General features: G+C 44.9%; 2 protein-coding genes across 3 annotated transcripts in view; one reads left to right on the top strand and one right to left on the bottom strand.

Annotated features, from left to right (window-relative positions):
* Positions 1 to 1,029: 1,029 nt before the first annotated feature.
* Positions 1,030 to 4,532, bottom strand: LOC142883677 (isoaspartyl peptidase/L-asparaginase). Its single transcript, XM_076018747.1, has 7 exons — positions 4,456 to 4,532; positions 3,929 to 4,125; positions 3,117 to 3,259; positions 2,840 to 3,003; positions 2,271 to 2,389; positions 1,877 to 1,987; positions 1,030 to 1,609 (listed from the first exon to the last, which is right to left on the bottom strand). Exons 2-7 carry the CDS (start codon positions 4,113 to 4,115, stop codon positions 1,401 to 1,403), a joined length of 933 nt encoding a protein of 310 aa, XP_075874862.1. The 5' UTR covers positions 4,116 to 4,125; positions 4,456 to 4,532; the 3' UTR covers positions 1,030 to 1,400.
* A 3,333-nt stretch (positions 4,533 to 7,865) lies between these two features.
* khdrbs2 (KH domain containing, RNA binding, signal transduction associated 2) overlaps positions 7,866 to 22,935 on the top strand; it is a 65,285-nt gene continuing 50,215 nt past the window's right edge. For both annotated transcript variants that reach the window (XR_012926071.1, XM_076018746.1), the window contains exons 1-2: positions 7,866 to 8,048; positions 17,671 to 17,798. Coding sequence is in view for 1 of the 2 variants with exons in the window: in XM_076018746.1 (XP_075874861.1) it covers positions 7,958 to 8,048; positions 17,671 to 17,798 (219 nt within the window). In the remaining variant the exon portion in view is untranslated. The remainder of the gene's footprint in view (positions 8,049 to 17,670; positions 17,799 to 22,935) is intronic.

Below are 22,935 nucleotides of genomic sequence, written 5' to 3'. Positions count from 1 at the left end.
GTGAAAACCCCGTCTATGGCATTATCGTAACGAACTGATCGGGTGCTATTTTTTATGTCTTTAGATTTAGCTTTAAAACAATTGAGAAAACGAAAAAATAAAAAGTTCACGCACAGCTCACAATCTCTTGTATCAAATCTTTATTAAATCAGAGGTATTAATTGAAAAAGCGCAGTCTTTACGTTTATCAAATCATGTCTATAATCTATATAATAAATTTAATTAAAATAAAAAGAAGGAAAAAAAAAACAGAATCTTAGATGTGTTCCTGTCATGACTTATGATTCCTGTTGCGTTTGATGCTTGTGTCAGAATCTACATATAGCCTTACAAATGATTTCACTTTGGACATATGTGGACATTGGACATCAGTCTTTTATATAATCAAAATGACAAACATTCACACCAGGCTGCCCTGTTTATTAAAATTACAAAATCAAAACGCTATCGATTCAATTCTTAGTATACACAGTGTCGCTGTTCAAGCTGTCATTGTTACCAAATAGGAAGGTTAAACAATACAGCCAGCTGATTGAGGCAGGATTTTCATGAATGAGGCCATTGTCATATCAACGACCTCAGAATAATGCTTTGTGCCAGGACAGAAGTAGATACCGAATAACATTAAGACAATAAATATGGTCTGATATGTTGACGGTTCTGCAATGAATAATTTGCTTTGTGCTGGATGGATGCTTTGAAAAAATACCTTATTTAGATCAGTTTTCTCCCACTACGTAAACGAGACAGGGAGACACCCATTTTATTACATTAATACCACAAAACATACGTACATGTGTCAAACTGTACAGGAGCTCTAAAAATGTTTTTGCACTGCTAATGTTTCTAACACAAATTTTTTTTCTAAAGAAATGATTAATAATGCAAGTATTTTTATCCAAGGTTCACTGAAAGAGCAGGGAGGCTGAGATTGGATATTCTTACACAAACTCTTGCCATCTGCTCTAGTGTATACATTTATAATGTAAAAATCTTTGACCCGGAAAAGCAGAAAATAGTATTTTCAAACCACTAATGAAATGAGTCCAACTCAATTTATAATTTACACTCTTTTTTTATGATTTCATTGCGGGAGACACAGTGATTAACACTGTTGCCTCGCAACAAGAAGGTCGAGGGTTTGATTCCCGGGGTCGGGCCCTCTCTGCTCTCCCTGACACGTACATTCGGCTGGCTGGCAAAATCGTACAAGTGGGAGTGTAATTGTGGCCTTTTGATAAACTGGGTGGAACCTGGCCATTTTTGCCCCTGTGAGAGCCGGGATGGCTGTCGGCACTCGTGCCACCCTGAGTGCAGGATAAGTGGCGACAGAAAATGGATGGCTGGTTTTATGGCCTGCCAATATGACTTGTTAAATAACAGCAATGGAGTGGAAACGGTTATTGGGAGAGAGTCTCCTGGAACCTGTCGTTGGGGTCTAATCCATACCAAAGACCCTCTTGGTCCACGGCTGCCCAGGCCATTCGAGTCGTGGTGAATGTCGCCGCCCACTCCCCTGAAGGAGAAACCGCGATCGAGCCTCCTGACCCTCGGACACGATCGGCCATGTGCTGCAGAGACAAACGCGACGACTCTTCCACTGACTTGCCTGGGAAAGAAATTTGAAAACGCACAATGGAGACAACCGTGCACTTTAAATAGACCAGTCTGAAGTCCTGGAATACCATGGCAACTAGGCTTCAAGCTTCCTTCATCAAATCTAATCTTGCTTCTCAATTAGCAAATAGAAAAGTTTATATCTGATAGACAACTAAATATTTCTGCTTAGAATCTAATTTTACACCATATAAGACATTATTTCCACACGCGTTAACTTTTGGTGGTGGTTTGTCCTGCTCAGCCGCAGCCACTTTACCTTGTTCGACATGCGAGAGGATGAGTCTGGCCAACGTGACTTTAAGAATAGACTCTCCGTGGCCTGTGCACGACACCGCGCCAATGGAGTTGTCTGCATATCCTCCACAGCCTTCAGGACAGAAGAGGAGGAAATAGGCATGAAAATACTGACAAACAGTGTCATGCACGGGTCGCTTTGAAGACTACCAGGCGTTTATTACACCTTTAAAAAAAAAACGAGCAATAATAGAGCACTGACTGTGTACTTATTTCAAACAAATTGCTCAGTTTAGCTTCTAATGAAAGAAATCAAAACCTTTTTTTAAGAGATGTATTAACAGCACCGGAATTACTTCTTCAATATGGACAAATCTCATGTATTTATCAATTGTAAAAAGTAAACATGGTCCTACCAATGACCGGCGAGTCTCCAACTCTGCCCACCATTTTATTTCTGATGCCCCCAGTTGATGTTGCGCAGGCAACATTACCGGCTCGGTCGACAGCGACTGCACCGACGGTATCGTGGGCCCTAAATGGCACAGACAGCAATTCAAGTTTATTTACTAGCGCCAAGTCCATAAAAGTCACTTCAGGCCAGAAATATTGGAGACACTGATGGCGCGGGTCTTTTTTTTCAATAACATAAACAATCTTTAGTTTTATTACCCACAAACCCGCAGTGCGACCCAGAGCCGACTGCAATCACTGCCGCAGAGGTGTAAAAAAAAAAAAAAAAAAGACTGTCGCGAAAATATGTTCGCCATTTCCTGCTTACACTGCCTTTCAATTTGGCGGAAATATTCTTATACACTTGGTGTTCTCCCCCAGCGGGCTCCACCAGAGTTCCCTCTTCATTCCAGCGTCTTGTCACTGCGAGGGCCGGAATGGGCTGAGATGATGTCGCGCGGCGGAAACCTCGAGCAAGAAACTCAAAGGTCAGGGAAAAGTCAGGAAAAAGTCGAGCAGTGCGGCCGCTCACCACCGAGAGCTGAAGTCCTCCTCCACCCCCGTCACGTAGGTCTTGTGCTTCTGCCACTCCTTCCTCTCGTACTCCGACACCAGCGCCTCCGGGGGGACGGCGGCGACGCCGACGCTCTCCGCGAACTGGTTCGCGCCTCTGCCCGTCAGCATCACGTGCTCCGTCTGAGATTGCCAGTGTTGTGCGGGGTGCAAAAAGGGGCTCCGTTCATTGTTTGCACACTAAAAAGCCGTTTGACATTCAGGCCATCGGCGGACCCCTGCGTCGGTAAAGTCACCTTTTCCATCACCGCCCGCGCCAGTGTCACGGGGTTGGCGATGTTCTTCACCGAGGACACGGCGCCGCAGGCCAGCGTCCGTCCGTCCATGATAATGGCGTCCAGCTCCACCTCTCCATCAATGTTTAGAGTGGCTCCGTGGCCTGCGGGTAAATGGGGCAATCAGTCGCTACCGGCTCAAGAATTTCTTTCAGGCATTCTCATGGCCCGACGGTCGAAAGGTTAGCGTCGAGGGTGGCCTCGAAAAACTGGCAGGCAGTTGGCGAAACTGGGAGAGCAGAGAAAGCAAAGCTTTGCCGTGATTGGCCAGTGAAAATAAACTAAATGTCTCTTCTTTGAATTTAAAATGTATACATTTTTGGTATTAAAATATAAGCAAATGAGCAACAGACTTCATTCAGCTTAAAGCACTGCTGCAGTTGAGAATGTCACGCTCTGTTTTAGGAAAACTTTAAGCTGTAAAAAATGTACTTTGTATGGAATGTTTTTATTAATAAAATTAATCAGCAGCCATAACATTACCTGCTCCGATATTCCCTCACAACGTCTTAAGCATACAGCTAAATAAAAAGCGACTGATTTATTAACATTAGTCTCTTTTATTTATTTATTTATTTATTTATTTATTCATTCATTCATTTTATATAGATATAAATCACAGCGTCCGTAAGCAGTTGCGGCCCCGTGACCAGCAGATGGAGACAAAGATCCATGGCACAGCGCGGCTGTGGCGATGGGTTTTACTTGTTTGATTGTTTTGCGGTCTGGGTTAATACCTAATATCTAATGAGTGCTTATTAGTAATAACGAACCTGCATTAAAGACACTGTTATCCTCTAAAGCCCTGACAGCGGCCTCGACAGCATCCAGCGCGCTGCCTCCGCCGAGGAGCACCGAGGATCCTGCTCGCGCTGCGGCCTTCACTCCATCCACCGAGGCCTCGGCCAGGTGCTCAGGTATGGACCACGCCCCGCCGTGCACGACGATCACCGCCGACATCTTCAATTCCCTGCAACAATAACGAAAAAAAAGAAGATAAAAGTCATTTGTGACGCCTGACGTAGGAGGGGTGTAGGGTACAACCTGACTGTAATAGCTACCACAATCACACAGCCTGTTTGTTTTTACTTTCAAAAAGTATCCACACAGGTACCACGTGACCTAAGGCGGAGTTGAGGCTCGACAGTGTTTATTTCTCGCGGGCTCCGACCACAGGAACCGCACGGGCCACTTCAGATGGCTTGAACAAAATTCCTGTAGTTACAGGCTAGTTCGCGTTTAATGCGACCGTCTAGGTCCGATGCGTGACGGGGAAAGAAAAACATAAACTTTTCAGTACCTCGTTGTCCTCCTTCACGCTGCAACTGGCAAGCACAAGGCCACGGTCACGTGACCACATCGGATTTCTTTGGAGTTTCGACCTCCATGTGACTGAATGATAACAGCGTGTTCAATGCAGATAGAACTTCCGGTATTACCTTCAAAATAAAATCCACTGTTAACCACTGTTAAAACAGGATGCACTGTTAACACAATGCATCCTCCATTTATAAATGTTGTTACCATTCATTATTATTCTTTTAGCCATAAGTAAGAGACAGGTAGGAATCGTGATAGTGACTGTTGGAAGTGAAAACGTTACATTTTCGTCATATTTTGCAGAGAAAGGAACACTTAGCCGCAGTGATTAAATACGGCCATTCATTTGCAATGTTGCAAAATCACCACTAGAGAGCGCTATTACTGCATCTAATAAAAGTTTAAATAATTTCTGTACTGCGTTTGTCTATCGTATTAACGTGAATTTGTACTTTTGAACAATATCAGTCAGCATCATCAGACCACGAACGTTATGCTGGAAGAGCAGCATGGCTGTCAACATTGTCAAGGATCAGTGAACACAATTAAAAGAAAACAGTGAAAGTTCAGCGGTTACTGTTGTTCATCTTCACTTTTTACTGGGCACAAAGTTACATATTATATGTGATCTAACATTTGTTTTGAGAATAATAAAAGTTTTCCACTGTCAAGCTGTTATTTCCTATGAATAACAAATACACAGAACAGCAAAAACACCACATTCATATTCAGCACATTTGCATTAGTTAAGTCAGGTCACAGAGGCGGGTTTATTCTCACAGCCCCAGCCTAAACATCTCTCATAACTCTCAGACTGGAGGCATTATTTGGGCTGTTTCATTCCACCTTCCCTTTTCTGAGCTGGCATTTCTGTTTATTTATACCTGCTCTGCACCCAGGGACGCATTTTCTGTTAAGCTTTCTGCCGTTAGCCTTCACAAGCTGGTACAAGGGATGGCAAGGAGGCATTGCTCCACTGGATTTAAAGTGTATGGTCTACAGGGACACAGCCATTTCACTAAATAGAGAATGCTGCAAATCATATGGCCTGCTGCATCATGTTCAAGTAGCCGCACGCTACTCACTGTCTTTGTGATGCCAAGTTGTGCATTTGGAATCAGCTCAAAAGGTCACACAGAGACAGAATTTGTCACTCACTGGCTTCTTGTGCATGAAACTAATTTGTGGTAAAGTAACGTGCATGGCATGCTGAGTTCCAAAGACTTTGTTATTCAAGTCCAATCAAAGCTTGCGGGCAAGGGCATCATCCTAATACTAATGTCCAGACTGTCACAACTGACACGGCTAGCATCATTTCATTCTGCTCATAACCTCTGTCAAGTAGTGTCATAAAAAACACCTTACATGAAAACAACTGGACGCCCACTTAATGCATTAGTGGCAATTGGTTATAGTTATAAAAAAAAGGTTTTCCTGTGGCTTTTTATAGAACCGCCTTGCCATTATTACAATGACACTGGGGCAATTAATGCAAAAACAAAGCATAAGGTATTTATTTAAACATTGGCCAAAAGAAAATTTAGTCAGAAGTTAATAAAAAAGACTTGACATATCTGATAGTTGTTCTAAATTAGGGGTATGACTCAGGAACTTTAGCTCCACAGTAATAAAGGCTTGATATTAAACCCATTATTCAAATCTTTATTTCACAAGTTGGACTCAAATTGAGCAACACAAGAAATCATCAAATGAAACGTTGGTAGATCCACAGAAAACTGCATATTTGCCTTACATCAGGATCCCGTAAAAACATGTTCCTGCTTCTCATTAACTTTGTATAAGTTTGAGTGCCTTAGTGACATCACAAAGGACCGGGTATAAAATTGTGGTTATTTTTATGGTAAGAGGAGCAAACCAAAGAAATGAGGATGGGATTTTCTCATTGCTGGTGAGTTCATTGACAGGCTGGAGACACATCACTGCAAGCAAACTCTCGTAATGCGACCTGACGCGGGGACTTTTAAGTACATCAGGCCTCAGCCAGTCATGGTGTGTAGGATGTGCCGTGAAGGACTTATGAGGGCGGGAAAAATCCAAATAAAAAAACAACGTGTTTTGAATTCAACCCAGAACTCACAGTATCGACCATCACTCCCACTTCCCATGTCAACACCAGGACCTGGATTAGCTGCAGCCACGCTAGCATCATTTCATGGCGCTGAAGGCGCTTCAGCACCATGGACAGCGACAGGACAGAACACTCAGGTGAGCCTCAGACAGTCCGGAAATTTTTGTATCTGGCAATCAGTGTTGTTGGGATTACTCCATAAAAGTAATCCAACTACTGATTACTCCTTCAAAAGTAATCTAATTACTTATTTCACTGCTTTGTTTTAGAAGTAATCAATTACTAATTCTTTTAGTTAAAAAAAAAAAAAAGAAGATAAAGTAACAGTTGCTCAGTGCTTTGAAATGAACTTTATTAAAGTGGTTGGTTGTCTTCCTAAATTTCAGACATTTTGTGGATAATAAGAAATTTTTAGCTTGCAAAATATTTCAGAAAAGTAACGCGATTGTTACTTGATAAAGTATTGTATAGTTACCAGTTTTGCCAGAGTAATCCCGTTACATTACTGCGTTACTCAAAAAGTAGTTTAATTACAGTAGTGCATTACTTGGCAATAGATTACTCGCTGTCAATAATAAAGGAACACATCTGTTTCCTATCTATCGTCTGGAAGCTGATGTACCAGCCCTAAACTCTCCCTCAAGAAGGTTATCAACTGAATTTGTTCAGATTTTTTTGTCTTAAACTGCTCCAACAGCGCGGCTGCAGGTCCATGTGCTCGTCGTCATCGCCACCATCAGCAGCAGCAGCAGCAGCAGCGGCAGCAGCATTCAGCAGTTCATTGTCGCCATCACCAACGATAACTTTTTTCCCACCATCTATTTTAATATTTTCTCTTCTCATCGTTCATTTCGCCTCGCCGAGCTCATCGCCCAATTGATATGCGCTAAGCAGGAGCCTTTGTTTTTCCGCCACAGCCAGTCCAGGAATATGGCCAATAATGTGGCGAGGGGCGGGGAAGCAGCGCGGGCTGCGGACCCAGCGAGCGTCTGACTGGCGGAGCGCCGACGGGGAGCAGCAGGCGGCGGAGATGGGCTCACATCTCTGAGTCACAAGTCACACCACCCTTCCAGAGAGTCGACACCTGGCACAGTGAAAGACAAATCAGAAAAAAAAGGGGACGGCAAGTTGATGATTGAAAGGATTGTTTTCCGCCTCTTCCGTTTCTAAAGGGATATTTTTGGGTTTTCTTTTTTTTCTTCTTTTTTTTTGGGGGGGTGGGGGGGGGGGTCGCGGCGCTCGCAGCTGAAGACACCCCAAACAGGGAGGAGGAAGAGGAGTAGTGGGAGGAGGAGGAAGAGGAGCGGGAAGGCTTTCACGCTTTTGCACCCCGAGGCTCAGTGCCCCTGACGTCTCACCTGCACGACCGCCGAAGAGCTCCGCGGGCATTAGAATGCACCCAGAGAAGCACTTGCCGGAACTGATGGCCGAGAAAAACAGCCTGGACCCCTCCTTTGTGCACGCGGTGCGCCTGCTTGCAGAAGGTACGCCGGCTTTTTTTTTTTTTTTTTTTTTTTTTTTGGTCACCGACCTCTTCTTATTGAACGTCTTTAAGGAAACATGTCTTCATCACTCCTGAATCTTCATCTTCAAGCACTGAATTCCTAGTGTTTTTCTTTTTGTTGTTCTGAGACGCTCTCATCTGGCTGGAGTGTGGAACTTTTGAGACGCAGCCAGTGAATCTGCACTAAAGTTATTTCCTCAATTTAACTCCCTGCCCTCCATTTAGCTGCTGCCAAACTAGTGGAAATTACATTTATTCCCAGATTATCTCTGCTCCTAAATCCTTAATGTTTATGCATGTAATGTAATATAATGTACCCCCAAGTTAATTTTAGAAATACTACTTGTATCGGCACTTTTACCTATTTATGACTTTCCATCTGTTTTTGCATTTGTCTATTTTGTCTTATCTATCTTTATGCTCTATAAGCTACAATGCACAGCAGCTAAACAAAGTTTTGTTGTATGAAAAGTATCTATCTATCTATCTATCTATCTATCTATCTATCTATCTATCTATCTATCTATAAGCTTGATCTATTTTGAGTTCCGCTGATTGAGCATCAGTTTGACACCTATTAGACCTTGATCTAATCTATTTCATCAGTCATCAGAAATGCTAATTAGTCCATAACACAACTTTGGTTGATGGGCAACTGCACCTTACCACAACCCCTGAGTTCCGAGTACAGTGACTGAGTGCATTCTAGGCAGCTGCTGTATTGTCTCATCCCTTCCTAACCGTAACACTGCACTGTACGTCCGCCGAGCCTGTGGGTGAAGGCTCTGTCAGGATGATGTAAAAGCACCTTTTCAATTTTACTAGCAGCTTTGTTCTCATTCACATTCTGCAAGTGTTGCGTTTGATAAGAGATGAATGGGAACGACAGCAATACACAAGAAGCATCTCAAGATGCTTTCTGGCTTGCGTGCGTTGCTCGGGTGGAACTCCTGCATTCATCGCGCTCAAATAACGCAGACGACGTGCTCTCCGACGCCACGCGGAAGGCAGACGCACCTCGGAGGAGGCAGGGAAAAACAATTAGAGTGTCGCGCTCCGGTAGGGAATGAGTTCAAATGATGCACTTCAGCAGAAATGGAAAGCAGCGACAGTCTGGCTTATTTGTGGAGGCGCTCGGTGTCGATGGCAGCCTGGTGACAGGCTTTGAGGCGCTGCGATGATGCTGTTCAAAAATTATTAAATCAAGGGTAAATGTTTTTTAAAGACAGTCTCTTTTATTCTCATTATACTTCTCCCGGAAGAGCATCAGACTCATTACAACAGTAACTCCCAATCTATATGCTTTCATGTCAGTTTCATACAGACACATGGTCACACGGGGCACCTAACACTTTACATACAGGAAGGAGAAAACAAGTCAGAGAGTAAACAATTCATCCAGTGCTGCAGCTGTGTATGAAAACACACACAGATAAAATCTGGGAGGGAAGAAATGCATTCATTTGTTTTAACCGCAAACCTGGGGGGAAAAAATCAGGTTCAGTTGAGTTGAACTTTTGTCGCTTTTGCCTTTTCACGTCAGGTGATTTTGTGCTCTATATTTCTACATTTGAGGAACTTGTTCACATCTTGTTCATTTCGTCTGAGTCTTACAGCTAAACTGGCCTGAACGTGGTGAAATCAGATGAATTCGTTGCAGGGCTGTGGCAGGAGGCTCCTCTCCCCGGTCTCTGCCTCATCCGGCCGAGCTTCCCACTTCAAAAACGTGTTGATGAGACACCTGACAGATTGATTCGGGGAGGGGGGGGGGTTGATTCACACGACCGGATTGAACATTCTGAACATTCTGGCCTATTCGGCCCCAATGAGCAAGCAGCGATCGAGTTAAATTAAACTTTCATTGCAGCTCTGTGAGGATGCAGAGCAGCGGAACTTTCGGTTGGGGGTCGTTGAGGTGAAACGGTGATGAGCTGCGGCAGGCTGTGAGTGCATCCTCCAGCGAGAGTGGACACTCACCAGGGTAAACTGTCGGCTCAGGCGCTGAGCGGTGTCGAGGTCTGCGCGTCTTCCTAGCGAATGGAGGTCAGTCGGCGGAAACAGTGTTTATTTTTTAAGCCACTTTCTCGCGGGCGTCATCGCTGCGTGCAAGCCTTTGTTCGTGCGCATAATACCGAGCTGCGCGTGTCGGTGGACGGCGGGATGGGGGTGCGTTTGCAAATTTGCACAGATTTACAGCTATTTATCCTTGAATGGCAAATGGAGGCAGGCCTCTCTGCATTATTCAACGCCGCACACAGTGTAACAAAAAAATTGCTGCTGTAATGCTGCGTGGATTCATTATGGTGGCCATTAACAGCCTCATATATTCACGTGCTGGAGCCGCGTTGCCTCTTGGCTCGTTTGCCTTTTTCTTCGAGCAGAGTTAAAGCGTTCGGGGGGGAAGCGACTCTTTAGCGCCTGCTGCGAGGCAGGCCGCGCGCATGGAAGGCATTCATGCCGTATGTAAAGTAAAAGCAACGTTTTTCGAACATTATGCCGCTTGTCAGCCATTCGTTGCACTATCTCAGCAAAAAAAAAGAGAGAAGTAATGACTTTCAGCCGAAGTTTGCTGTTTTGTGCGAGTTCCTCTCTGTCCTCGTTTTGCAAGTGGGTGTAATCCAAGACAATGTGGGCTTCACCGAATCCCTGTTGTGTCTCCCCTTTGTTTTGTTTTTTCTTTTTGTTGTTGTGTTTTTCTTTCTTGTTCCTTCCTGCAAGACGTGCTACCGCGTAGCCCACGTCCTTCCACGAAATCCAATTGGCTTTGTAATGAAGAAGAAAACTTAGCAGCAGAGGAGAACAGGTTTGATAGACAAGGGGGAGTAACTAGCTTGGAGGTGGTGTCGGGGGGGTGGGCAGAGGTCTGCACTGTCTGCTCGTCTTTTCATTATAACAGCAAAAGTGGAACATTTACTCTAAATTATTTCGCAGTCCCGGCATCTAGTCTGCATTGTCACAAAAAGCTTTTTTGATGGATTATACAATATCTGGAAATGCCCCCCCTGGCGCTGTGCTGCGAGGTACACAGACAATACATAGTAATCTGCATTAGATCCAAACGCTGTCGACGTTCCTGAATAAAAGATGAGCGCGTGCGAGGACAAGGAGGAACACGAGAAAATCTAATGCAACCACGCCGTCGTGACTGTCAACATTCAGAAACTTTAACTGCCACTTCAGAGCGATATTAAAATGTCTGAGTCTGACACGCCGTTGACTGAAGCCTTCAGCGGCTTGAGATCGGCATCAGTCACTCTATTCGCACTCGAGTCGGCTGTTTACGCGGCGATGTCTCGGCGTCGCTCTAGTGTTGCCCCCCGAGGCAGAGAGGCTTCGGAAGAGGCCGACGGTGAAGTGGTGCTGCCGTTGCACGTGAGCAAACAGCCTGAGAACGCTGAGAGCCGCTGGAAGCTCCGGGCTTCAACCTTTAATTAAAGACAATCAGACGTCGCAGGGACCCTTCCAGTGCATTGCAGCAGTTCGTTTTAAGTGGATAATAGATAGTGAGAGGATGTAATTAGAACTTTTGATGCCTTTGTTTGTGACTATGACCGGAGGGGATCCACAAACAAGCTGAACATTTTGCTGTTTTGTCTTGTTTTTTTTTTTAAGCATTGTCGCGAAACACAATTGCTGTCAAACAGCGAAATACAGAATGACAATAATTGAATTTGACTTCTATGAAAGGCCTGATATTACCAATGTTTTCCAGAAACAATGTGTCCAAGCAACGATCTTTCCTTTAATTCCTTTGCTTGTTGCCAGTTTTCAGAGGGCGCATAGCAAGACATGCACCTCTGTGTATTAGGTCTTTATGACATCACAAAGGGCACATATCAATTACTGGTACCTCTTTGAAGTCAGAGACAACTCCTCCTCCGCTGTCCGGATGTCTCCGTCTCCCTTGTTTATATCTCCATCCACAGACATTTAAGGGAAGCCTCAGGAAGCTAAAAACGGAGTCTTTTTGGGATTAGCAGTCATCCCCGGCAGTCGGGGGTGAAACATAAAGATCGGATCCTTCTGAGAGTCGCACTGTGCAACCCCGGGAGTGATTTGGGTGATTCCTCATCACAAAGAGGACTGTCCTCCCTCTAAGAATGAAATTGACTGTAATGCATCTCTTGTCACGATCTCACATTCCCAGTGTGTTCATTATGAGTCAGTGACCCAGCTCTGGGCGACAGATTAAGACCAACCCACGTGGTATGACCTATCGAAAGGACACACACAAAAAAAATCCATTTCAGGGAAGAAAGCCATTGCATTACATTTAGGGCATTTAGCCGTCTCTCCTTATCGAGAGCGACTTACAATGGGTGCGCGGGTCGAATAAGATTAAATTCCAAGGTCGTGAAAATTTCAGGCAAGAGATGAGAGTGAGTGGACGAGCTGCAGCACTCAGACGGTAGATTGCGGAGATCAGATCATGTTACGCCGCAACTTGTAGTTTCGCTTAAAACGAGAGAAGTTTCAGAAAAAAAGGCAACAAGGAAAGCGTGTGTTTAGCTTTAAAATGAGACCTTGATTAGAAAAGAAGATTACCTCTGAGGCCTCGGGTCTTCCCCTCTTTTGGAGTTGCACTGAAATGAGTTCTCTAAATCACTTTAAATTCATTTATAAACCGCAGATGTTTGGCAGGTATTGGAGGGAGGGGCATTCGGTCCTAATTTATCATATTCTAAAACCACTACAAGCCCACGGCTAATGTGCTGTTTCATCCAACAGAGCAGTAATCAGATTGACACAGAAGTGCTGGAGGGAACAGGATGCCAAGTGAACACAATTAGACCTGAGACAAAAAAAATAGAAAAAAGAAAGCAGATACCGATCATGAACAAAGGGCCGGCTGAGTGGATCAATCAATCAAACGGCGAATCGTTGCTGATGTGTGTGAAGCCGAACAGGCACCTGGTTAAACCATCAATTAGTCCTGTGTCGCTTTCAGAATGCACGTTGTTACTATACACTTTCCTCACAAAATAAAGTTGGTGGAACAACAGAAGACAAATTTTAACGTGTCTTCATTCTGCTCACGTTCGCAAACTATCCCTTTAACACAACAAAAAAAACGGAAAATGCAAAAATGACCAACAGATACGTAGATATAATGAAGCTGCTGATTAAAAAGTAATACTTTATCTGCTGAATTGCGCATAAATTTCAGTCGAGGTTAAGCCTGCTGTATTTTTTATGACAAATAGCTGTAAGTTAGATATATTATTATTTTAATTATAAAAGAAGCCATCTGCTTCATGATAATGAGCTCTTGTCATTTTGCAGCAAGGCTGTCGACGAAGGATTCTGTGGGGAGCAAACAGGTGATTGAGCGCATATTGTTTGGCGAAATAGCGATTGGCGCCGCGCTGCGGGTGGCCTTAGGAGTGAAGTGGAGCTCTCGAAATATTCTATAGGCTCGCCAGTGAACAAATGTGGTCCGTCGCAGTGCCGGTCACATGAATTGCAAAACGCAGACAAACAGAGGTGCATAATTTAAAAAGGGCTGCGGCTAACCGCGGGGCAGGGAGCGATTATCGCCCCTCTGCGTTTGATGTGAACAAGCAATTATTGCTGCGGCTGTTGAGTAATTAGATTGATTTATTTCCGCTGCTTTTGGTGAAATATATTGTGCCATTCGACAGGCAGGGGGAATCGGCGGTCGGCGGAGTCACTTTATAGAAGTCGGGGCTCTCAAAGTTGGAGTCACCCGGGGGGGCCTCGAAACTGCTCACAGCCGTCCTGCCTTTCCTTGCGTAAAACACATACAGTACCGCCGGACGCACAACAGCTCTTCTTTTCCTTCAGTGCCGGACAACGACGAATCAGGCTGTTCAAAAGAGACGCAGATTGCAGATTGCAGATTGAGAAATGTCACCGCAGCCTCCAGCCACTGTGTCTTGACTGCTAACCGGACGGCATTTCATTTTTTGTCTCGCAACTTTCACCATTTCTTGTCTCCCCTCCCCACCCGGCATCAGCATTTGACTCTGGACACATTTATAACCAGCGGTTCCTTTTTCAGCAGGGGGAACAAATTGCCTGCTCCGGCAGCGGCATCGACTGGGAAGTCGAGCGGCAACCGCAGACGGGAAACACAAACAGTCAAAATCGTCTCTGACGAACGTTCGGCTCCCGTCCTGCTTTCCCCCCTTAAACTGCAGCGCCTTCTCTTTTCTCGGAGTGTTTTTTTTTTTCTTTTTCGTTTTCCTGATGCCTTTGCTGACATTTACACTGATGTTTTTCAGGTCGGTGCAATTTGCAAAATAAAAAATAAAAAATCAGGGCAGGGAAAAAAAAATTCTCTGCAGCGGCGCGGTCAGTCGCAAAAGTGCTTTCTTGGCACACGTCAATTAAAGAAAAAAATCCCAGAAACGCCGCACGTTTTCCCTCAGCGCTGATGTGTTTTTTGGTGATGCACGTAACTCAGCAGGCAACTGAAAGGCCAACGTGCATTTCTGAACGATGATGGGAGACGCCGGCAGTTAGCGCGTGCAGCAGCTTCAATTCGGCTCCATGCGTCTCCTTTAAATTCAAATTCCCGGCCGCCGTGTCCAGAACTGAACCCCCAGCTGCTCCCCAGTCGGCGCTGCCGCATACTGACCAAAGCCAACGTGCTTAAAATGAAGTCACGACGGGAAGCAAAAAAAAAAAAAAATCCTTGTATCCTAGCTCATACAGTTGCACGCCTTTATCTGGTGGCTGCCCAGTTAAACCCTGCCGTTTTTTTTTCCTTCCCCCTCCGTTCTTGGCCGCTGAGCTGCTCTGCTCAAGCAGTTTGGGCAGCACAACAGAGGGGATCAAGAGCACCAGAATAGCTGCTGAGTGTTTTACTCACTCAGTCCCACCACCACCATCCCACTGCCCCTCCAGTGAGATATTTTTTTTTTCACCCAGTGGGTGAGGAGTGAAACCAGTGACCTTCAAAGCAAATTCTCTCGCTCCTCTGATCTTAAGGCCCCCGTCGCTCTTCCCCGTTTGACAGGGACGATATGAGTGTGAACGTTTCTGCACACACACACACACACAAATAAATGTGTGTATAAATTGCAAGGTTCATATTCTCCTCCCTTTTCCCCTCCTTTGCCTTCCACCGCCTCCCTCACTCTCTGGTCTCCTACCGGGTCCGCTGGCAGGCTGCGGACCAGGATATTGGTTCCCCTCATTATGCGCCGTCTCCGAGTATAATCGTCTTCATGGGCTATAAAAGCATGATTACTCTGTTCAAAGCAGAGGAGGACTAAGCCCATTTGAAAGCGAAACACCTCACAATAATGACAAGGCTTGAAAAAAAAGAAAAAAACTTGCCTCCTGCAGAATTAATCTGTGAGGACATGAGAAAATAAAACGTGCTCGTTATCGAACACAGAAGTTGGGCCCAATAATGTGCATGAAATCCATTTTCGAAACAGAATTCACCCCTTTTCTTCAGGACTGCGACAAATACGCGAGACTTTATCACTGGAGGAGAGGGATTAAAAGTCCTGCAACAGGTATTAAGATTGGAACAGCAGAGTTCTGTTAGATTTAGGTAGCAAAACAGTGTCTCCGAATTCCCAATTGCATGCATTTGGTCCCTAAATAAGTCCAAATATTTTTCAGCGATTTGAAAAGTCAGATCTCACACTTGTGGTAAAGTTAAACGGGAAAAAAAGCAATAAATAAACCTTTCAGTTGAAGCCTTCTTTCAGTTTAATCCTTTTCACTTTCTGGATGAAAATTCGTCCATTTACTGGCAGCCTTCCAATGCTTTTGTCGACCAGATTGAGGCGGTTTTTGCTGATTTCTTTTCATTACTTTTGTGAGAGTTTTTGCAAAATATGGAAACAGCGTGTTCCAGCTGAAAATGAGCTCCCCGGGACGACCGGCTGCACAATCAGACCAATTGTGTCAAGATGGTAGAGAACCGTGCGTGTCAGGCCGCCGTGCGCGCTGTTATTTCCTCGACAATAACGATATCACACTGGCTGCCCCCTCTATCGGGTCAAACTGAAGGATGCGTGTCATGGCAGAAGTGTAATGAGCGAATATTGGAAGAGGCGGGGGCAGAGGCGTCCTTTAATAACTGGAGACAGGGCTGCACACAAAGGTCATGCCGAGGATTTTTTTTTCTTCGTTTTCCCCAAAAAAGACTGCAGAGTTTTAACTCATCCTGATGACAAGATATTTAACAAGAATTTATGAGCAAAAGAATCTTTGGGGGCTCAGTTCAGCAGCGCCGCCCCTGCTGCTGCTGTAGCGTGAGGGGAAATGAGCGAGAGCTGCCTTCGTCCCAGCAGATTTGTCCCACTCCTGGTGACGGCTTTTTTTACGCTCGCAAAGTGCCGAGCGATCCTCCTGTGTCCCGACTTTATTGCTGCTTACGAGGATCAGCGTTTCCCCTTTCGGTATCATTTTATTGTCCGGCAAACCCAGTGGGTATTAATTAGCAGCAGAGGATGAAATCCGCTAGGTGCACAACAGATAGCGTCATTCCTCTGCAGCACTTTATGTATAGCGACTTTCAGGTTAAGTGCCCTGAAAGCATTAATCAAACTATATCATCGAGTTTCAAGGCTTTTTTTTTTTTTTTTTGGTGAGGATCCAGGCTGTTTGTCTCTGCACCTTCAATTTACTGCAGCAATCCTGAGGATGCACTGGAGGACCGTTAAGGTGTAGTGGAGGAGTAGCATGATGCTGCAGTTTGATTAAACTCAACAATCTTTCTTTTTTTCTTTTTTTTTTCTTGCTGATAATATCAGACGGTTTGCATTTTTAATCCGCCATCTGCCAAAGTCCTGCGCTGCCGTGGGGATCAGAGAGCGCCGACAGCCAGCCGAGAGATTCCGTTTGCACCGAGGAGGAGCGCCGCGGGCCGAGAGAGCGAGCCGCTCTTCCCCCCGTTGTTCCTCTGATTGGAATTTCTGGATCATGAGATTACGGCTCCTGATGTGGAGGGGAGGTGTCGGGAGCCGGCTGGATAATCTCATATTGTGACGTTTTTGCAGCGAGAGCACATTTTGCAGCTGAGCGACGCGGCCAATCAGCGGAAATCTTGCTGCGTGATGCAGCACGTAGTTAAATTTCCTCCCTCCTAATGTGTCCCCGGCCAGATGTGACATAATTGTGTTGTTGTGTTGGGTTTGGCTCGCTTGGTTCACGGTGCTGGTTGAGGCCGGCGAGCATCTTATTGACAGGCAGCTGAATCAGTCTGACTTGAGTTGTTGCATCAGCCGTTTAACAAAACACAACATGCAGCATTTCTATTCCAGAATTATATTAATCAGGTTTGCTTGACGCTTTGTCGGATGAAAGACGGATGTTTTTGTTGGGAATAACAGTTTGCCCCCTTCAATCTGTTCTGCTTTTGCTCACAGCCTCGCCTGCATCTGAAAAATCTCCCTCTTAATAGAAAAAATGCAGGGTGTCAACAGAAACAGCAACTTTTCACCATCCTTGACATGGAAGGGGAGTATTGATACTTTCTGATGAGGATCGATCTGAAACCGCACACGTCTGCTATATCGCCAATATCGACAGCGACAAAGTCGGAGCTTTTTGATGCCCAAACGACCAACCTCTCATCTGCTGTTCCTAATTTTGTCTTTTTTTTTTTTTCCTTCCAGAGATTGAAAAGTGTGAAGGTGACGAACTGAGGAAAGATGGCGACATGAAGAAATACCTGGACGTCATCAGCAATAAAAACATCAAGCTGTCCGAGAGAGTCCTCATTCCCATCCAGCAGTACCCAAAGGTAGGGCACGCAGCCGATGTTGTTGCCGCCACTAAATGGCCAAAACTTTGGAAAAACGGGAACTCGTCAAACACTTTCTTCTTGTTGTGATGCAGTCGTCAAAACTGGTGGGAAAAAAAAAGAAGTTTCACGGAACTCGCAAGCGTGGAACAGTGACCATAAATCACAGCGCGGCAAAGTTCGCGTCACTCCGAGTCGCGGCTGACAAAGTCTGAGATGTGGCCCTAATGAGGCCGCTCCGCTCAGGCAGCTGAGCCGCGACGCGCAGCTGCCGCCGGGGGGAAAAAAAACACAGAAAAAACCAAAGGCTTCGGCGACGGCCCCTCTAATCAGAGGGCAGGTGAGCGGAGGTGGTGGTGGTGGGGGGCGGGGGGGGTGGTCTAGTTGGCGACAGCGTGGCGAAAACGGAGGAAGGCTCGGATCGACATTACAAAACCACTGACAGTTAAAATGAAACACATTGATCATCGCAGCTGGAGGGAGGAGCTCCAGGATCCGAGGGGGGTTTATCTCCCAACGCCAGACGACACGCTAGCGCCATCTGCCCCGCGCACCGACACCCTGCGTGTCGTCCTCGGCCTCGCGTCACCGACGGATCCTCCCGCAGGATGATGAGTGCTGCCGAGTGCTGGAAAAAAATATAAAATAAAATAAATAAACAAACTAGATTAATATGGAAAGGATCTTCAAGGTCTGCTCTGGTTATTCACAGAGCACTTCCGGCTTCAAGGAGCTTTTCATATCAAAACAATGTTTAGTCGGGTTGCGTGGCTCAGGAGTACATTGCAGCGGCTGAAGACGCAGTCGCTGCTGGTAAATTGAAAATGATAAATAAGACCAATGGATTTTCTATATGGAGTGAAATGGAAGTGGAATGAAGGAAGGGTGGGTAAATAGAAGCGTGGTCATTTCTTCATCTCAAACAGTTAATTCATCAAAACCTCACTACAGTGGTGGGCAAACTCGCAACACATACTATATTGCCAATGGTTCCATAACTTGTCATGTGACCTTTCCGACTGGCGTAGTTTTAGTCTCCCGGTGTCAAAATGTGAGCTGTTCAAACAGAAACTGGCAGTGAACCAGAACATTTCTTGGTGGATTCATGGATCAGACTCTTGTTTTTGTGATTTTTAGGGTTAATCACCTTATTGTAGAGCATCGAGCTCTGCTATAAATACGGAAAAGAAATGACGCATTGAAAGGTCCACAGAAGGTCAACATAATGACGCATTGTAGGTGCATTCTGAAATGTGCCCAGTATCCTCAAATCCCTCAATCATCGCCATGTTTGTTGCCTCTAACTTGAGTTATCCTGAGTTTTGTCCTCATACAGATAAGCTATAATGATCTGTCAACCTGTCAAAAGCCAATCCGCTGTGAAGTTCGGCCCTGCAGCCAGCTTCTTGTGCTGCTGCTGTGAGCTTTTATGGACTTATTTTCTTGCGTCCCGAGCCGAATCATCGTCCGTATTTCCACTGAATCTGGCCATGAATGTTCGGTGGTGGTTGGAGGGGTTTGAACAGCGCGAACCAAACAACATCCGTCTAAAACCCGCAGGACTCTATTTCCATCTGCCTGCGAGCGGTGTTTGAAGCCTTCTATTCACTTCCCCGCTTGTTGTTGTTGTTGTTGCAGCCTGTGATCAATGAAGGAATTACAGGAGCTCAGCAGCCAAACACAGATAATGTCCACCTTTCAGTCTGAGCCCGGCACCTTCCCCTCCCTCAAACATCCTCGCCCATCATCTCTCCGCCATTACAGGGGCGATTTTGATTTTTTTTCTTATCAGAGGTGGATTTGTTTTTTTTTGTGTGTGTGCTGTTTGACAAACATGAGGGACAAGAAGAGGGCAAATCTTAATGCTCCGATTTAAGCAGATACGCACACACACAAACACACACACACACACACACATTAATGATTCCAAACTAGGCGCCTCCGTGCCTGGGTCGGTCCTGAGCGCCTCTCAGGAGGACGCTTCGTATAAATCAATTTGCTGATTCCTCCTCAGTATCAATGTTGAGAAAGTAATTAAGCCGTGTCCAGGAACTCCTCACTCTATTACACTGATTGAAAATCTATATGAAATACCAAATGAGCCAGTTCCTTGGGAGGGATCCAAAATGACTCACAATGACATCGCTCTGCCCTTCTGCTTCTGCCTCATTAGGCGCATTTCCTGCGACACCAGTGTTTTACACCAAAGTTTCTCATAACTGACGCTATTCCATTTTACCTCCATGTCACAGCACGCAGGCTCCAAGTTACAGTCAGCCAGGAAAAAGTCCAGAGTTGTGTGGACGCAATGTTGACATCCATCGGCCCTCAGCTACACTCACTCACACACTAGTTGAGATTAGTTTAGCTAGTATTTTGTATACTGATATATTTTCTCATTGTTTTCAGCAAGTGGTACGTACAGTATATTGCTTTGTCAAGTTGATCAAAATCCAATGTGATAAAAAAAAAAGATGCATTGTTTTCTCACCTTTATATAAAAATAATTTATTTTGAATAGCATCATAAAGGCTCAAATAAACAATGTTTTCACTATCTAACTGAATTCAACTTAATGTTGCACCCTGAGACTGAGATCACATCCTTGAACATCTCCAGTGCAATACTGAGTAAAACCATACATACATGCATACATACATACATACATACATACCCATTGTCCATACAAGACAAATTCGTGTTAACATATCAACCTAATCTTGGGCCCTGCAAAAAAATAAATAAATACATTTTTAAAAAGCACTGGTCAATGCTTTACCCCTTTTCGGACATGAATAACATTATTTTAAGGCATGTTTCACTGGTGTTTGTTTACTTATCCTATTTTGTTATTTTTTATTAATTAATTAATTAATTCATTCATTCATTCATTCATTCATTCATTTTTTAATTTTTCTTTCGTATGTTTTGGTTTTGCATCCCTTTTATTTTCTCATTTTCCTTCATGTTCGAAATAAATAAATCAAATCAAAAACTATATTGGATAGTTTCCAAATGGGAAAAGCAAGGTTTCATTGAATTTTTGTGACTGTAATGAAAACACCTATATGTTGTGTCAAGAGATCAGGAGACAAATTAAAAAGGCAGTGGAGAGCCTCCAGGTCCCGCTGAGTAACGGCTCCTTAATTAGATCCACCTGGTCATCCAGGTGCAACTGGCCTCCTTAATGAGACGCTGAGTAAAACCAGCCGAGCTCAAAGGGGGGAAGAGATGCTTTGAACGACATCCAGCACTTTTAAGGTATTGGAAACACGGCTGTGAGGAAAATAAAACCAAGAGCAACAACAACAACAACAACAGCAGCAGCAGCAGCAGTAATGCGGACTCATAGTCCTTGTTCAGCGTAATGGACATAAAAGGTGTCAGCCCTGCAAAGTAAGCAGAGCGGCCAGGTCCAGGGAGACGGAGCAGTTGGCCGACCGACGGCTCCGGCCACCCGATCGCGCAGTCAGCAGCCCCGGGGCAGCGTGACTATCCGAAACGTCTCGGCAACACTGCACTTTCACTTAATGGTCATTAGCCACATGGAACGACTGTTTGATCAAGCATCGCCACAGGACCCGCCGACCTGTACCTGCACGTCGCTTCCGCTCATCCAGGCTAATGGCTGCCATCTCGCGGCTTTTTGGCAAATGAAATGCAAATGAATGTAATTATTAGCGGGGAGAGTTCACGTTGGGGCAACGTGACTGGTGGAAGATTAATGTCCTCTGCTGGTGGAACAAGCAGGACGGATTAAAGCCCTGTGTTTTCACATCACGCTGGCGGACGCAAACTGTAGGAAGACAGTGGCGTCCTAACAGGAAGTGCACGGCGACGTTAATGATGGATGCATGTGACTGTGCCCACCAGCCACTCCAACACTGCCTGAAATAGTATTTTTATAGTAAGTATCGTCGTAATTATGAAGCCATTGCGATTTCTTCTTTACCTGTTTTCTCCTCCTCCTCCGTTAACAACGTACATAACATAAATATTGCCCTCGTCACTGATATGAACTCAAAATGTAACCTCTTTTACATGATGGCAAAGGTACATGTACAATCATGGTACTGATAGTGGCAGCTAAGTCAACTTAACTGCCATGAGGAGGATTAGCACCGAGGATTTTGAAGATTTATGGACTTTTGCACGGTGCCACGGTACCGCAGCAGGTGTCGCCTCGCAGCAAGAAGGTTGCAGGTTCGATTACCAGGCCCTGGGGACTTTCTGTGTGGAACTGGCACGTTCTCTTTCTGTCTGCGCGAGTTCTCTCCAGGTACTCCGGCTTCCTCCTACAGTCCAAAGACGTGCACATTCAGCAAACTGGCAACGGTGAATCATCCGTGTGTGTGTGTGTCTGTGTCTGTGTGCGTGTGTGTGTGTGTGTAGTTTGTTGTCTCTGTGTGGTCCTGCGATAAACACCGGCGTCGCCCCAAGACAGCTTGGGAGAGCTCCAGCGCCGCTGTGACCCTGAGTGCAAGTCACTGCAGACAGTCGCCATGAACTCATCTTGTTGAATGCTGAAAATTTGATACCAAATATCAGCATCAGAATGTAAGAGCTTTACCTTTCACATCCCACCAAGTAAACACTTTAAATTATTTTTTTTCCCGATGGTGGAAAATGCTCAGTAATGATGCATTTGTGAGACTCCTGAAATTCCGACCTTTGACTGAGAGGAAATAACTGAAAAGCGAGTTGTGTGGTTGCATTTATTTTGCTTTAAAACTTTGGGAGGAAATTTTGTGACAGAGTTTCTGACTTGTGTCAGTAAACTGTGCCAGAAAACATTGTGACAATTGAGGCAATAACTTTTCTTGTGGTGATTAATATGAATATTACCATTGTATGTGACATAATAGTATATGCACAATTAGTTAAATTATCGGCATTTAGCATCTGCTGAGCTCTGGCTAAGATTATGTAATTTAACCCAAAGAAACATTCTAATGGAATAAATCAAATATGCCTTTTTTTTTCTGGGGGAAAAAAATCCAGTTTGGCTTCCCAGGATGATCTCATCAATGCATCTTTTGCAAACATTAAAATCCGAGTTCTCCGGTTTCTCCTTCATCATCGACCTAGCATAACATGTGAGGCTGCTTGTTGATTGGCCAGGCTGGCGTGTGGGAGG

This window comes from Nelusetta ayraudi, unplaced genomic scaffold (assembly GCF_046127955.1).
Source record: "Nelusetta ayraudi isolate G7.1 ecotype Tasmania unplaced genomic scaffold, CSIRO-AGI_Nayr_v1 ptg000008l, whole genome shotgun sequence".
Classification (NCBI taxonomy): Eukaryota; Metazoa; Chordata; class Actinopteri; order Tetraodontiformes; family Monacanthidae; genus Nelusetta; species Nelusetta ayraudi.
This window is presented reverse-complemented; position numbering and strand designations above follow the sequence as displayed.